A 15,748-nucleotide genomic window follows, 5' to 3' on the forward strand; every position below is an offset into this window, starting at 1 on the left:
AAGTTATGCAATGAGTCTTTGTTTGCAGTCCAAATAAATGACGCTTTGAAAGACAAGATACAGCTGAAATCTGCATTCCAAGTGTAGCATCTGCTCCATTTATTAAAGTGTCACTCAGTTTCATTGCTTTGGGGGGCAAAACAAAGCAAAACAAGAATATTGGTTAGTTAGGCATTTAAAAAAAGTGAAGTGCTGAAATATTGAATTTAAAGGTTTGATGATAGTCTGCAAGGTTTCTGTTCTTCAATCAATGTCAAAAAAATTGTGGGTTTTTCAGAAAAAATAGATATTTATTACAAATAAGAAATATTTTTTTTTGTTTTTATTAAATTTTGTTGAAAGTTCCTATTCTAAGGACAATGCATTGAAACAGCTTTGTCACTTTTTATCATATGACTGGGAATGTTTGCAAAGCAGTTTAAAGAATATAAATATTGCAATATTTAATGCAATATTAAATATTGCAATTTGTAACAGAGCAGTGAGGCTGAAGAGGTTTCTGTGTGCAGGACAGGTCTGGGTGGTCCACACATGTAAGGAAAGCTGCCATCCTCCCAGTGTGGAGGGCTGGTATATAAACTGCTGCTGGAGCTTGCTCCTGTTACTCTGGGCCTGGAGGGGCTTGCTAAAGGATCAAGGATGAAGCTCTTTTTTCTAACTGCCTTTGCACTGTTTGTGCTCTCCGCCTTTGACAAGGCTGACTCCTCAGCTTATGATAAGATAGTGGCCCACAGTCGCATCAGGGCAAGAAAAGAAGGGTAAGCTTGTCAGTATTATTATTCCATTTGAGTGTTTTTTGATTTTGCATAGAGAAATGTCATGTAAAAAGAAACAATGCTTTAATTTCTGCCTTTTTGCATCTGTTGCTTTTACATTAAATCTGATATGATGTGATGTTTTCTTCATTTGTTTTGATGAATGTTTTTCATGAATGTTTAAAACATTTAAATCAAATAAAATTTGTGCACAGCAGGTAAAGACATTAATATCTGACTGTCTGCTTTCAGACACCGCACAATTTTTCATGCTTGTCGGTGTAATTTCCTGAAATAATAATTCAGATGTCATGTGTTAAATATCATCCGTTTCATTTGGTGATTAATGTTTTGTCCCTTTTTTTCCATCATGAATTCCTTTCAGACCCAATGTCTGTGCACTCCAGCAAGTCATGGGGACCAAGAAGAAGTACTTCAGCACTTGTCGCAATTGGTACCAGGGGGCCATCTGTGGAAAGAAAGCGTAAGTGCTGTTTTGTGTGTCCAGAGGGGACACACTGCATCTTCTTGTTTCACACAAATGCAACTGAAATGTTTAAATTGAGCATTGGTTTCATGTATATGTTTTTAAAAAAATCTCTCTCTCTTTCTCTCTGTCTCGCTCCTTTCATCTTTAACTTCCTCTTCCTCTGTTCCTCTGCTTCTTTGTTTGACTTTAATGGAAAGTTTCCACACAGATAGACATCTGTTATCTCACTTTGGATTCAACCGTCCCTGAAAATGAAAAACAGATTAATGGATGTAGCTCTAAACTCCAAGCTGTCCCATTTGCTCCACTCACATGTAGGCTGTGGTTTTCATAACCCCAGAAGCCTGGACGTTGTTGGGTGCCACGGTGGTGAACCGCTGACTGCAGGATGCTCTGTGGCTATCAAATGCTGACTGTAATAGTAAATGGAAAAGTATCATGCTTATTCAATCGCAGACACCATAAGTTCCCTCTAAACTCACCCTATCAGCAGTTTCACACACATATACAGATACATACAAAGCATATATGCACTGCACACACGATCCATCCTGAATCCTCTTCTGGCTGTCCTAATAGGCTCAGCTCGGTGTGATGAACGCTCACTGAACTTAGCATTGGTGACAGTGGACACGTTCACACCCGCCCTGTTTGATCCGGACCTGAGACTCAGGGACTTTCTGGGAAAGCCCGCTTGATTTGTGCATGTGTGAAAGCTCCCCTGAACTCAGATTCGGATCTAAGAGGTGAACTCTGGTCCTCTTGAACGTGACTCTCGGCTCTCGAGCAAGCGGACTTTCCAGCAGATGTGATGTGGAGCACAGTGCCTTTAAAACAAATGAAGCCAACGGCATGAATCAGAGGAAGCAGACGCTCAAAGAAAGAGTTGGAAGTGACTCGTGGACAGACGAGGAGTGGTCAGAGAGTGCAGGTGCTCATTGATGGATGGTCAGTAGACTATAGGTTGTGGTTGTTTGAGGCTCGCCTCTCGTCGGCTACTGGCGGGACTTCCACTCTCGGTCCGGACAAATCAAATCAGCCGGTTTACTTCTTTGCCAGGCTTCACTGCCTCTCTGGTTTGTTTCAGGTGACATTGCATCCAAACAAGCAGCTGTTGTAATTGCATGACTCTGTCCAGGCGTTTGGTCCTCTCTCAAAAGAACAGTGTGAAAGCAAAACAAACCAAATGAAGGTGTGAAAGTTTTTGGCTGCCCTTGGCCCAAGTGAACCGGGTCCCGGACTATCTTGGTGTGAAAGCAGCCCAAAGAATCTGATCTATTTCAACAGGAGTCTGAACCTGGAAGTGTGGGATCAATCAAAAACATCTGGCTTGGCGTTGGTAAACCAGTGCACTCAGTTGAACCTGCAACAATATGCTCTACAAAAAGTTGAAATTTCAACAAACACATTCCAGTTACTTCCAAGCCTGCACTAGTTATAGAAATGTTGCCATAAGTGAAGTTGGGTGAGATTACCAAATTATTCAGATTATTTTTTGAAGTGAATGTTAATTTTTGTTGTTTATTTGTTTTGAGGCTGACGAGGCTCATTAAATGCCAGTTTAACTTAATTTTCCTCAAGATGAGTTATTGTAACACAGTTCATAAATACTTTCCAAGCCAAAAGAGTCATTCCTCCCTCCCTGCCTCGCACAAACTCCCCAGATGCTTCCTGATAACATAAAACCAAAACATTTTCTGTCTTTCACAACTATCCTAACTTTCAGGCCTGCTGTTTTGAAAAGAAAACAGTTGTAGCTTGTAGTATTTTTACATTCAGTGTGTGTGCCTGCTAATTGGCACGTCTGACCGAGACCAAACAAGACAACTAAAAACAAAGTGGAACTGACAGACTAATGGTAAAAATTCAACAGGGCCTAATACACTCCACAAACGACTTCAGCCAGAGTTGGTGCCGTTTGAATTAATGTCGTCTGCTAAAGTGTGTATCTTCAGCCCTGGAGAGAGTACTCACGCTTCAAGTAAAGTGCAAACAGATCTCTGCCCACTGGCGACAAGTCGAGCTGGAACAAAGCCAGACACACAGTGCAGATTACAACGGAGTCGATGTCAATCTTACATGAACAGAACTTTTTGTGGAGATGCTGACATGTCGAAAGTTTCCAAATCCCACGGCCAGACACAATCCCGCAGTGTGGGAAGGCGATGTGATGAGGCTTTTTGCTGACTCTGCCCCATTGGGGCTCGTGTGATCTCATCCAAGTTCCTGTAACTCCATTCAACCTTGATTCAAATACAGATGTTATAGCGGCCTCTGGCTATAGTCGTGACCCGGAGGCGTCGGTCTGCACCCGGCCTGAAACATCAGCTGTGGAAAAAGCCCCACACATTGTGAAGTCTTGTCTCTTCCTGAAGTGGAGATCCTTTCATCGACTGTTCATAATTATTTTGTAGCTATTCAGAAACAACTGGCTGTAATTTTGGAATATTTTCCACCAGTCCTGCACAAAAAACAATGTCTTTGTGCATAAAAGCTTCACAGTATCATACACGGGCCTTTCCAGGTAGGCAGATTTAATAGAGAAAAGCTCAGTTTAAGCCTTTAAACATTCCTTGATGTTATGAGAATTAAGCCAAATATATTACTTGTCACAGTGTGTCTTTTGACAGAAACTAAGCTCCTTGGATGGTTACTCTTTTTCATGATTATTTTCTCCACGATGAGCTGAAAATGGGAAACAAAGCAGCTTCCTTGTTAAACTTCTTCGAACAATAAAAATGGTTAATGTACCCCAATGAACTCCCAAGCCAACTCTCCACACATATGGCATTGTTTATGCCTAATAGCTACAATGTGCGCATTTTTTTTACTGCTAAATACCTGATTTTTCAGTGAAATATACATCTACAAATGTGTCATTTTCCCAGAATTGGAGACAATGCTGTACTTCCAACATGTTCATTCCTGCTGACTCAAGTCATGTTTATATCTCCCAGCTGCTCTTTGAATTTTACTGTCTTCCTCAGGCAGCAGCATCCAGGGCTCCAAAGAGACAGTGCTTCTGACATGTGTCTCCACGGCAAATAAACTGTTCTCATTTGTGTCTAATCTATCTAAAAGTAAATCAAAAGCCATTTCTTAAAAAAAAAAAAAAAAAGTTAGAGTCATTGAAAATTTGTTTTTCAGATGAACTCCAGTGTTTCCATGCTCCCCATCAAACCATGGTTCCTGTGGGAACCAACATTTCCTATAACTATCTGAATTTGAGCGTTTTCATGTTTTGGAGGTTTTCTCTAATGACCAGAAGAGTCTAAATTAATTGTTTATCTTCAAAGAGGAGGTTTTGATAGCCTAAATCTGCTACTGTAATGGTAGCATAGGCCTCAAACCATCCGCTCCGTTGGTTTTGGCTCAAGCTGTTGAATTGCATGTGTCAGTTGGGGTAACACAGGAGTCACTGAGTCACATCTGGAAACAGGGTAAACATCAACCCTTGGTTGATTGATGATTCAGCTCAACACATCACAGCCAATAAAAATCCTTGAATCACTTCCCCAAAGTGTCTTTAATTGTATGTACTTTTGTGTGCTTTGATTAAAGGACCGTGCTGTACGAGTGCTGCCCTGGCTACATGAAGCTGGATGGCATGCGCGGTTGTCCTGCAGGTACAGTCTGAGTGCTGAGAGGCCTGTTGCTAATTTGAAAAGCAGACAAAACTAACAAGAGGAAGATGCTGGTAGCCCATTATCTCCACATTCCTGTTTCCAAAACATTACTGTTTCTAAAATCACAGCTCTGTATCTAATTATGTTTATTTCTTTCATAGTTGCCCCGATTGACCATGTGTATGGTAGCTTGGGAGTCGTGAAGGCCACTTCAACTCAAAACTATGCCGACATTTCCAAGCTCAGACCTGAGATTGAGGGACCCGGATCCTTCACTTTCTTTGCCCCCAGCAATGAGGCCTGGGAACTGTTGGATGAGGTGAGTCACGAAGTAACAAACACGTAAATCTTTCAAGACAGGTCAGTCCAAGTGGGACTCTTTACAAAAGAATTTCATCTGGTCTACTGGACTTGATCATGGGTCTTGAAATGTGTCTTCAAGACATTTGACCTGTTCTAATTCCTTTGAGAAGAGCCCGTCTTTGAAGTTGTAACATCCATTGCTAAATCTCAGAATCTTTCAGAAACATCTGTGCATATTCTCATTAGCCCAGGTTGGAGTCTTCTCCAAGCGACTGGATCAGGTCAACAGAACTTGATCGCATATCTGATTAAGTCCAGTTGACTTGATCCAGTTGTTTTGAGAAGTTGAAGTTGTGACATCTCCTTTCTCTGACTTTGCAGGAAGTGAGGAGCGCGCTGGTCAGCAACGTCAACATTGAGCTGTACAACGCCCTTCATTATCACATGGTCAACAAACGTCTCCTGACCAAAGATCTGAGGAATGGATTGACCGTCACTTCCATGTACAACGACCTTGACCTCCTGATCAACCACTACCCCAACGGGGTGAGTGTTTCCCTTTCTGTCACACCAGTTTGCATGTGTTACATGTCAATGGGATGAATTCTGAAGTTGATTCAATGTGCAGGTGGTGACTGTGAACTGCGCCAGGATCATCTACGGCAACCAGGTTGCTACTAACGGAGTTGTGCATGTTATTGACCGCGTCATCAGCGCCGCTGGAACCACCATCCAAGATACCGTTGAGATGAACGACGAGCTGACAACTCTCCTGGTAAGTACCTTCAGGAACAGATGCAATGACCCATCAAGATCAAGAACATGTTGAAGACTGAAAAAAAAGATTTAGTAGTTCTCCCTGGCAGTACAAAGTGAATAAAACCAAACCAATCTGAGCGACTGGAGAGTTATTGCAAATCAGTAGGTTTATCTATATGTTGGGGGTAGACTTTTTGAAAGTTAGGATTTTTTTTTTTTTTTAGATTATTAGGATTCTGTACCTCCTTCAAAAACTTCAACAGACAGAACAGGTGATGGGGTCTTATAATGTACAGCAGAGCTTTTCTGTATTGGAGTTGCCAGAAGTGCTCAGGTTCTGGACTTAAGTACAGAAATATGTGTAAGGAAATACGTTATTATGTCGATTAGACTATTTGATTGTTGTTACACTTTTTTTTTAATGATACAGTATATCTGTGACTGAAAGCAATGGAAGATATCAGGATTCAACATGTATCAATGTGTTGAGTTGGAAACAAAGTAAATAATCATTCTCTAGATCAAAAAAGGGAGAAAGTGAAATGAATAACATCATCAATTCAAAAACAGATACTTGAGTAAAAATGAGATACTACAAAAAATCTACTTGTATACCTTAAGGTGCAAGTATTTTATCACTTACCATGTTTGGTGGAACGTATGAGCATCTTTCATTGAAAACCGTACTAGCACTGGTAGTGAGCAGGCAGAGTTTCCTCCTTGGAATATCTCTGCTAAATTTCATTACTGATTAAAGTTTACAAAATGAAATCACCCTTCAGGACATCGTCCAAAACGCTGGACTGCTGGAGAAACTGGGTCAGCCAGGACATTACACACTCTTTGCCCCAACCAACGACGCCTTCGACAAGCTCGGCAGCGATGTTTTGGAAAGACTTCTGAGCGACAAGGAAGTTCTCCAAGGTAAACCAGACAACGTCCTCTTTGAGGAGGTTTTAAATTAGCTGTAGCAAGACCATACTCAAATTTATTGCTGAATGGGTCGGAAAAAAGAAATGTAGTGGTTGCTGGCAGTATGTATGCTCCTCCAAGTCTTACATAAAGGGTTTCTTTTCTTTCTTTTTTTTTTTTTTTTGTTTTTTTAAATGGGCAGCTTCTTTAAATTTAAAACAGATGATGCCATGGTGAGACATTGGAATAACAAAGCTGTACTGTAAAATAATAATTGATAGTAAATAATAAAACACTCGAGTTTAAAGTCAAACATAAACTTCCAGATGCAAAGTTAAAGAATCAAAGACGCTTTTTTTATGTTAAGAGTGATTTAGACATAGACCACTATAATATCTAATCATAGTAGTTGGAGTCATAATTGCAGATTTCACGGTGAATCTGGGGTCTCCACAAATGGCAGACATTTGTAGCGCTGAAATGCAGGAAGCAGCTGCTTTGAGCAAGCCGATCAAATTGGCAACGAATCTCTGCACTTTTATTTGCCCATAGCTTACACTGTGATGTAAGACGAGAACTATTCCACATAAAGTTAACCGAGCAATTTTTTTTTTTCACTCAAGGACTTCAGGGATCCAAAGGACCTGCAGGTTTCCTGGGCTGCAGTCGAACATAAGACGGAACATAAAACTGCCATCGCTTTATATAAGCATCTACCCATGCAACTACAACAAAACTTGATTGTTTCTCTGCTTTTTTTTTTTTTTTTTTTTTTAGCTCTTGTGAAGTACCACCTCCTGGACTCGGTCCAGTGCTCCGAGGCCATCATGTCTGGCAGCTCTTACCAGACCCTGGAGGGCAACAACATTGAAATCGGCTGCGATGGCGATAGTTTGACAGTTAATGGCATCAAGATGGTGCGCACCAAGGACATTGTTACCACGAATGGAGTCATCCACCTTATTGACGAGGTGCTCATGCCGGACTCAGGTTAGAATTCCAGATTTTCTCCATAAATCAAAGCCTTTTCCGAAGCATCGATGTTTTGCTGTCACTTACATCTCCCCGCCTCCTTGTAGCCAAGCAGGTGATGGAGCTGTTGGGACCGTCCCAGTCCACCTTCGGAGACATGGTGTCCGAACTCGGTATATCTACAGAAATGAGAGGAGACGCTGATTACACTCTGTTGGCTCCCCTCAACGTAGCCTTCAATGGTTAGTTACATGCAACTCGTCACATCCTGCACACACACACACACACACACACACACACACACACACACACACACACAGACACACACACACACACAGACACACACACACACACACACACACACACACACACACACACACACACACACACACACACATCCTCCCTGTGTTTTTTCATTCAGCAGGTGGTAATACTGACTGGTCCAGACTCAGTCCACAGTCTGGACTAAAAGGAAATACATTTCTCGCCCGCTGACTCATAAGTGAATGTACTTAAATGGAGCTTTGGGGATTTTTTAGGATTTACTGGTACGCTGCATTTGCTTCACGCCATGTAAAAGCAAATATTCACACTCTCGGAAGACATTCCTCGACCTCATTTGAATGAAGCAGATGTGTTTTCTTTTTCTTTTTTTTCTTTAGCAAAGAAAACCTAATTAATTAGTGAATAATCCTTTTTTTCTTAATCTTCAGAGACATACAGTCCTGATTGGGTGTGATTGTGCAAAGCAGCACTGACATGATGGAGAAGAGGCTTTAAATTTGATTCAGAAATTACAAAATAATGTTTTCATTGTTTTACTGTTCCATCTCGTTATAATTGCATTGTGAATAAGCCCTGCTTGGAATCTTATTTTTCATATGACTGAAAGTAAAGCTTCTCATATGTCTTGTATCGCAACTACAAACTATCCAATTGTTTGAAGAATTCTGGAAATGTCTTCTATTGTGCAGACGAAGTGATGTCCATGGATCAGAGGTTATTCAAGATAATCCTGGAGAGCCACATCTTGAAGAATAAGTTTGGTCTGGGACAACTGTACAACGGCCAGCGTCTGGAGACCATTGCAGGGAAGTTTCTGAGGGTCTTCATCTATCGCACGGTACGCTCCAAGACTCATGGCCGTATGCCACTGGCACAGACATTATCCTTGTTATTTAACCATTAATCCTCGTATCTCGGACGTCAATCCCGCTGTGCTTTGTGAATGATGTCTGCAGGCTGTGTGCATTGAGAATTCCTGCCTCATAAGAGGCAGCAAGGAAGGAAGCAATGGGGCCCTGCATCTCATGAGGACCTTTTTGAAACCAGCAGAAAAAACCATGTTTGAGATTCTGACCGAAAACGGAGGGTTCAAGTAAGTGCAAGGGGAGGGGGGGATGCTAATGAAAATGGACTGTGGTCTTAAAACGCTGCATAGCACTAAAACCACATCTCCCCGTATCTGTCCATTAAATCCACATGGCACATATGGGAATGTGAAAGCGCTGTTTTTGCAGTGTGTCAGTCTTCGGCGGTTTCGATAACAGCCAAGTTACTGTTTTCTTCTCCGCTCTGCAGGATCTTTTTGTCCCTGATGGAAACTGCCGGCCTGACTGACGTGCTCCGGCAGGAGGGAGACTTCACTCTGTTCGCCCCGACCGATAAGGCCTTCGCCGGGCTGAGCGACAGCGACTTCGACCTGCTGAAGAGTGCGTCCGCCTCTGTCCCTCTGCTCTGTGCTGTGCTTCCAGCGCGTGTGGAGAGCTTGTCTGATCTGTATTCTTACTTTCAGGTGACATCAATGCTCTCAGAACCATCCTGCTGTACCACATCAATAACGGCATCTTCATCGGTGGAGGTCTGGAAAGTGGCGTGACCAACCTCCTCAAGTCTCTGCAGGGCAGCAACCTCAGAGTGATGTTTGTAGGTATCCAGTGCAGCAGGACTGAACATGCAGTATCTATGTATTTATTAGGAACAATTTTTTGATCCACCGCAATTCACCCTTTAAAGTTTTTATCCTTGAGCATAAAGTTATTCAACAACTTTGCCTTCATAAGTAAAGTCAATAAGAAAAATATTTTAAGATTTCCATCCATCATTTCTGTTTGATTAAATCTCATTAATTGGCTTTTAAACTCCATGACACCTGCAAGCTTTTTTCAAACAGGTTGATTCTTGCAATGCGATTCATTGATTTGTCTGTAATCGGTTTTTAATGTTATCTACCTCAGGCAAATGACACAATGCGAGTGAATTCGGTCCAAGTCCCCGAGTCTGATATCATGGCCACAAACGGAGTCGTGCACTTTGTGAACCAGGTTCTGTATCCTGCAGGTACGCTTTTTCATCCAGTCGGCTATATTAATGTTCCATTTATTCCATAAATCTGTCAAGCAACGCACTTCATGTGCTGTTTTTGTAATCATAATGTTGCCGCCCTGCACTTTCCTTCCAGATATCCCTGTTGGAAGCCAGGAACTGCTCTCGCTGCTGAGGAGATTCATCACATACATGCAGATCAAGGTGGAACATCAAGAACTGCCTTTAAGATATTACAGCTGCATGATTATAAAAGACGGGGTGTGGGTCAATTGTGGGTAATTTCAGCATTATCTCTTGTGCGGCTGACAAAAAAGAGAATTTATGTAACTCAACATAAAGCACAGGACAAGAACCTGCTTGATCAGCATCTGTGTTGTTCATCCCGGCGGCGGTTAAACATACAAGTTATTATGCTTTAGTTCCGATTGAACATGGCTATTGACTTGAATATTTCCAAACTGAATAATAATTCACTCGGTTTACTTACTTTTGCTTGTTTGTGTAAAAGCTTTAATCAGGTGTTTCCTTCTTTTTCAGTACATTTCAGGATTCAGATACCAGGAAATCCCTCTCACGTTTCTGAGTAAGTAGCTCTGATTTAGTTATTTACAGACCCGTATTCCTGATCTCCTGAAATGATTGTGTTTTTGAATTTTTTTTATCTCCCGTTATCAGAGACCGTTGTGACTCGTGTCATCCAGGAAGGTACAGTAATGATGATTCCAGAGTATCATCATCTTGTGATTCCTAATCATTAAAATCTAATGCAGGTTTTCACTTTGGAAACCTACATCTAGCAAGGTTGTGATATCAATAGTATTTGTTTAATGAATCAGTTGCATGAGCAAATCAAGGAAAAATTGTATTTTTTTTTTGTTACAAATTGTAACAGTCTACAATATATTGAGATGAAAATTGTGATTTTCTATATTCAAGATAACAGAGACACACATGAAGCATATTTCTCTAAAGGAAACTAATTGCGCAGAGTGCTAATTGAGTGATTTGATTATGAATCACATTCTTCTGTCAAAGTGACCTGTTTGATCCTGAGGATGGTTTGCTTGTTTGGTGTTGTTATAACAATTTTATTTAAATGCAAAATCTGCTGATAATTTTCCTAAAAATATGCCTTTATTTTTTATAGTTCCTGATGTGACCAAAGTGACAAGGGTTATTCAGTCAGAGCCCACCATCACCAAGGTCACCAGGGTCATCGAGGCCGAACCCACCATCACCAAAGTCACCAGGGTCGTTGAAAGTAACCCTACAATCACCAAAGTCACCAGGGTTGTCTCAAGTAAATATTTTCTCCTGAATCAGCAGATTTGAACCCGCGGCATTAGTTTGATTCTTCAGAAAAATCATGATTTTTTTTTTTTTTTACAGGCCCTCAGTACTCAGTGAGCAGTGGAACCACCAACGTTGAAATGGAAGGTCTGTGACGCTGAACTTGAAACAAAAAAAAAAAAAGTATTACCACACATAGGAACATAGATTTACACAGGTGCATTGAAGGCTGATGAACGGCTGTTTGCACACGAGGTACTACATTGCTGCGCAGCAAAATACAAAACATTAAAATATTATGAAGTGTTAAGAAAAAAAACACAATCAAAACCAGATAAAGAAGCAATAGATAGAGTAATAATAATAAAACACTGAGCAGGACTGATCCTGCATGTAACTCTCATTTAATAATAGCATATTTAGGTGTCAGGTGGTGTTGTTATCTGTGCATTATATCATTGTTGTTTCACATTTCTCTTTCCATCAGGAGTCAGCTATTCAGAATTTTCAACCATCCAAGGAGGAGCCGATATGGACCCCGAGAAACTCGCCAAAATGATCCAGCGTGAGTTTCAGAACTTTGTACCTCTCGAGCTTGAGGGAAAATAACTCACAAATAATGTGTGACTTCTATGTTTACTCGCCCCATGTAGAAGGCAGCACGAGAGGAACTTCCCGGCGGGTTGTAGGTAAAAAAGAGAGCCATTTAGACAGTCTGAGTAAAGATCCTGCTTTTTCCCCAGTAAAAGCTGGACAGCCTCTGGGCTGCTTGAGGCTGTCGGTTTGAGTCTGCTGCTGCAATAATGTGACGTTCTTATCTGGCTGGAATGTATGTCTCAAGACATCCCTTCAGTCAAGGGCGTATTTTAAAACTTGAGGTGATTGTTTGACATTTTGGGAATTTTGCTCCAAACATTTACTTACCTGCTGAGTGTGCAGGCCTGAACGACAAGATACGTGTGCATCAAAGGTTAAATGCCACCACAAAATGCTGTCAGGATTTATAAAATATAAATAAACATTCTCCAGGTTTGCTGTTAGAGAGGATGTTAACCTCTATTTTTAATCTCAGGTCTCTCAGACTTTAACGATGGCCAATGGCATGATAATTTGTACAATTCTGAATTTAATAAAACCAAAAATGTAATCATTTTAGCCATTGTCACTGCTGAAAAGCAAATAACCTCACAAATAGTGCAATGAAATACATCCATGAATGAGAGAGTGTCATAGATTATTTATCCCCAATGGCAGAAAATGACAATTTTCCCATCCGATATTCCAGCTTTTGAAAAGTAAACTGCACAAAACCTGTTATGAAAAAAAGCTTGCAATTCCAATGAATGCAGCTTCACTTATGGATTATTATATTATTTGCAATTCCTATTTTTTTATTCTACTTCAGTAATGTAATAAATTACATTATTGGCAAAATGAGTAAGTTATTTCGGACTTTAATGCATCGAAAACGGTCAAAGCTGTTCTTTTAGTGGCAGGTTATGTTACTGTCTGTTACACATCGCCTCCATGTCGTCTCATCAAACTCTCCGCAAGAAGACACACTCACGCATTCCCAAATGTCAACCGATCCCATCAGCTGCTTAGTCGTTTGCTGCCTCGCTTGCCTCCATAATCCTGACCTGAAAGCTATGCTGACGCTCGATGCCGACGTTGCTGCAGCTTCTGCTGTTGGTGTAGCGGTGTTATTGAGGCCCTCCGTGGCCACAACGCTCCCCTGAGTCTGAGCCAAGAGGGACGATCATATCGTCTCTCTCTGCCGTGCTGAGCTTGGCATTTCCATGTGGTGAAGCATACAAGCCAAGCATCACACAGCATATATGTATTTACGTTGAGATTATAATTTATTCCATGTGACTGACGTATTCGTTCTGTTTGTCTTCCTTTCTCTTTTTTTTTGCCAGCTGGCAGCAGGAGAAGAATAACACAGTGAAAATGGACGGACGATTTCCCCCGTATCAAGTCAGAGAGAGACTCAAACACGGACCTTTAAAGTTACATTTCAATGCAGGGATTAAAAAAAGCTGTTGTGTTTTTTTTTAAACGATACTGTAAAAGGTACGCCCTCCAAAACGATTCACTTAAATAACTGAACGGTGCTTCGAGTGTACATATATATGGATACTTTCATTTCGGGCTGTGTAAACAGTTGAAAAGGAACATTTTGGCATAACTTTAAAGACGCAGCCACTCAGGTCAGCATTAAGATCATGAAAATCCAAGCCATTACATGAGCAGTAAAAAACATTTCTCAACTTCTTTACGGCTTTGCCAGAGGTGAAGGTTTACGCAGGGAGATTTTACAAGCTGTTTGGGAGCATTTCTAAATCTCAGCATGAAAAGATGGAGAAAAAAAAAAAAGATGTTTTCTCATTTTTGACTGTTATTTTATTTTGTTTTATGGCTGTGAGTTGTTTGACTTTCATGTAAATTTCGTCTATGCATGTACTATTTGGAGTGATGTATCCAAGTGCAGACGCTCTCCTTTCTACTTTCCAATAAAGTGCTTTCATTGAGAAAAAAATCCCAAGTTTGAAAATCTGACCAGCTTGTGGTTTGGAGTCACTTCTATGTCCTTGTGAGGGATCTTCAGTGGGAAATACTGCTTCTGAAAACATTAAATGTAAGACCTAAATATTATGTCTGCATTTTGTATTTTCAAGTAAAAGGTGTTTAAATTAAACACTGAAATTTGTGAGTCATGGATTTTTTTTTCCACTGGTACAATGGTTCATCTGTGAGTTTAAGAGCGAGCCTGGCACTTGGCTTTGGAAACATCCAGAGGAGGCAGTAAAACATAAATTAAACAAGGGTTAAAATCCAGAATCTTCCTTTCAATCTTGAAGAAACATGGCTTTTCTACATTTAACATAATGTAGAAAACCTGCAATAAACAAAGCCAGAGACAATGACTTGCAACTTTCATTGCTGATATTCAACAAAAAATCTGAAGGCAGAAGCATAATTTATTTAATGGAAATTTCTAATATTTATAATTGGATGGCCGTAATGCGTTTGGAAAAGCCCACATTTACTGTTATGTAGTATCTGCACTTATTCACACTCCTGTAAATGTGTTGGAAATGTTGATTTTAAGGGAGTGCTACTATCACATTTCTGTCTGATGCAGGATTTTCATGGGACCCTAAATCAGGAGTGTCAAACGCATTTTAGTTGAGAGGCCACGTACAGCCCTGTTTCACCTTGAGTGAGCAAAAATCGACAAAACACTCCCATAATGGCCTTTAAATTTAAACTTTGAAAATCCTTACAGTGTATGAAAATGTAAATATTTTCACAAAAAACAAATAATGGCTTTAGAAAATTACTACAATCTCAACATAAAGTCAAATTATATGATACCCTCTGGTGTAAAATTACAATAGAAGACCACTAGATGTAGTGTTAAGATTGCAGCCTTTTGCAGGCCTGTTTTGGCCCACAGGGGCCTTATGTTTGTCACCCCTGCTCTAAATGACTCCTCTTCTTTCCTGCATGAAGATCAGAGGTCAGCTCCTTTTGTTCCACCATGTTGTTGTGGACGCTCTCTGTGCTTCAGCTCTGTCTTGCTGAAATATGCAGAGCTTTCCCTTAGAGAGAGAAAAGGTTCTTCTACAGCTCCACATGCATTGCAGCCTCAGCAGTGCTTCTCCAGATGTAAGCTGCTGCTGCTGCTGCTCCTATCATCTGTTTATCATACCATCAGAAATTATCGCTTTCATGGTAACAACTTACTCGGTCTCTGCAGTCTCCCTTTTCAGCGAGCATTACACAACTTCCACAATTTCCAAAAATGATGGTGACTCACCTGACCACAAAACAGTTTCCATTTTGCTTCAGATCATTTAAAATTAGCTTTGGCTCAGAGAAAACTGGGTTTTCTGAACTGGGTTCCCTTAATTTTTTTTTTTTTTTTTGCATGAAACAGGATATCGCTCTCTCTTGCATTTGTGGATTACGAGGTGAACTGTGTTCACCGAGTGATTTCTGGAAGTGTTCCCGGTGCAGTCACATGCTGTAGAGCAGTGATTCTCAAAGCGTGAGCCCTGAAGGTTCTGAGGGTGAGCTGTGGGGAGTGAATTACAATAAGTTCAGGAAAAGTTTTTATTTATAGATGCACATTTTTATTTAACAGTGACACCACAAATTTTCTTCAGATTCATAGAAAATACTGGAAATAAGTGATATTTCTCCAGTATTTTGTGATTCTAGAACATTTTAACAGCCACATCAACTGAACGATTCCACATGAGAAGTAGAGGAACAGGCAGAAACCTGCAGAACCAGACCCAGAG

At 40.6% G+C, this 15,748-nt stretch overlaps 1 protein-coding gene across 6 annotated transcripts; it reads left to right on the plus strand.

The window, feature by feature from the left end:
* The first annotated feature begins 514 nt into the window (after nucleotides 1-514).
* Nucleotides 515-14,151, plus strand: postnb (periostin, osteoblast specific factor b). 6 transcript variants are annotated; one of them, XM_030109259.1, is made up of 22 exons: nucleotides 515-758; nucleotides 1,141-1,239; nucleotides 4,807-4,871; nucleotides 5,033-5,190; nucleotides 5,556-5,720; nucleotides 5,803-5,949; nucleotides 6,716-6,857; nucleotides 7,623-7,835; nucleotides 7,925-8,059; nucleotides 8,792-8,940; nucleotides 9,059-9,195; nucleotides 9,399-9,529; nucleotides 9,613-9,743; nucleotides 10,055-10,157; nucleotides 10,279-10,346; nucleotides 10,683-10,728; nucleotides 10,821-10,850; nucleotides 11,293-11,445; nucleotides 11,535-11,582; nucleotides 11,923-12,000; nucleotides 12,089-12,124; nucleotides 13,358-14,151. In XM_030109259.1, exons 1-22 carry the CDS (start codon nucleotides 640-642, stop codon nucleotides 13,384-13,386), a joined length of 2,382 nt encoding a protein of 793 aa, XP_029965119.1. In that variant the 5' UTR covers nucleotides 515-639; the 3' UTR covers nucleotides 13,387-14,151. The 6 variants fall into 6 exon arrangements, with proteins under 6 accessions (XP_029965119.1, XP_029965118.1, XP_029965116.1 ...); XM_030109258.1 differs by having other exon boundaries at nucleotides 11,293-11,357; nucleotides 11,397-11,445; nucleotides 12,089-14,151; XM_030109256.1 differs by having other exon boundaries at nucleotides 12,089-14,151.
* Nucleotides 14,152-15,748: the final 1,597 nt, after the last annotated feature.

The sequence above is a fragment of the Salarias fasciatus genome, chromosome 14 (assembly GCF_902148845.1).
Source record: "Salarias fasciatus chromosome 14, fSalaFa1.1, whole genome shotgun sequence".
Taxonomy (NCBI): domain Eukaryota; kingdom Metazoa; phylum Chordata; class Actinopteri; order Blenniiformes; family Blenniidae; genus Salarias; species Salarias fasciatus.

Excerpts from the sequence above, each read along its gene's own strand:
- postnb (XM_030109256.1), top strand. The coding sequence starts at position 640 with ATGAAGCTCTTTTTTCTAACTGCCTTTGCACTGTTTGTGCTCTCCGCC. Across the intron at positions 10,729-10,820 it reads AATCCCTCTCACGTTTCTGA|AGACCGTTGTGACTCGTGTC; the intron begins GTAAGTAGCTCT and ends TCCCGTTATCAG. Across the intron at positions 11,446-11,534 it reads AGTCACCAGGGTTGTCTCAA|GCCCTCAGTACTCAGTGAGC; the intron begins GTAAATATTTTC and ends TTTTTTTTACAG.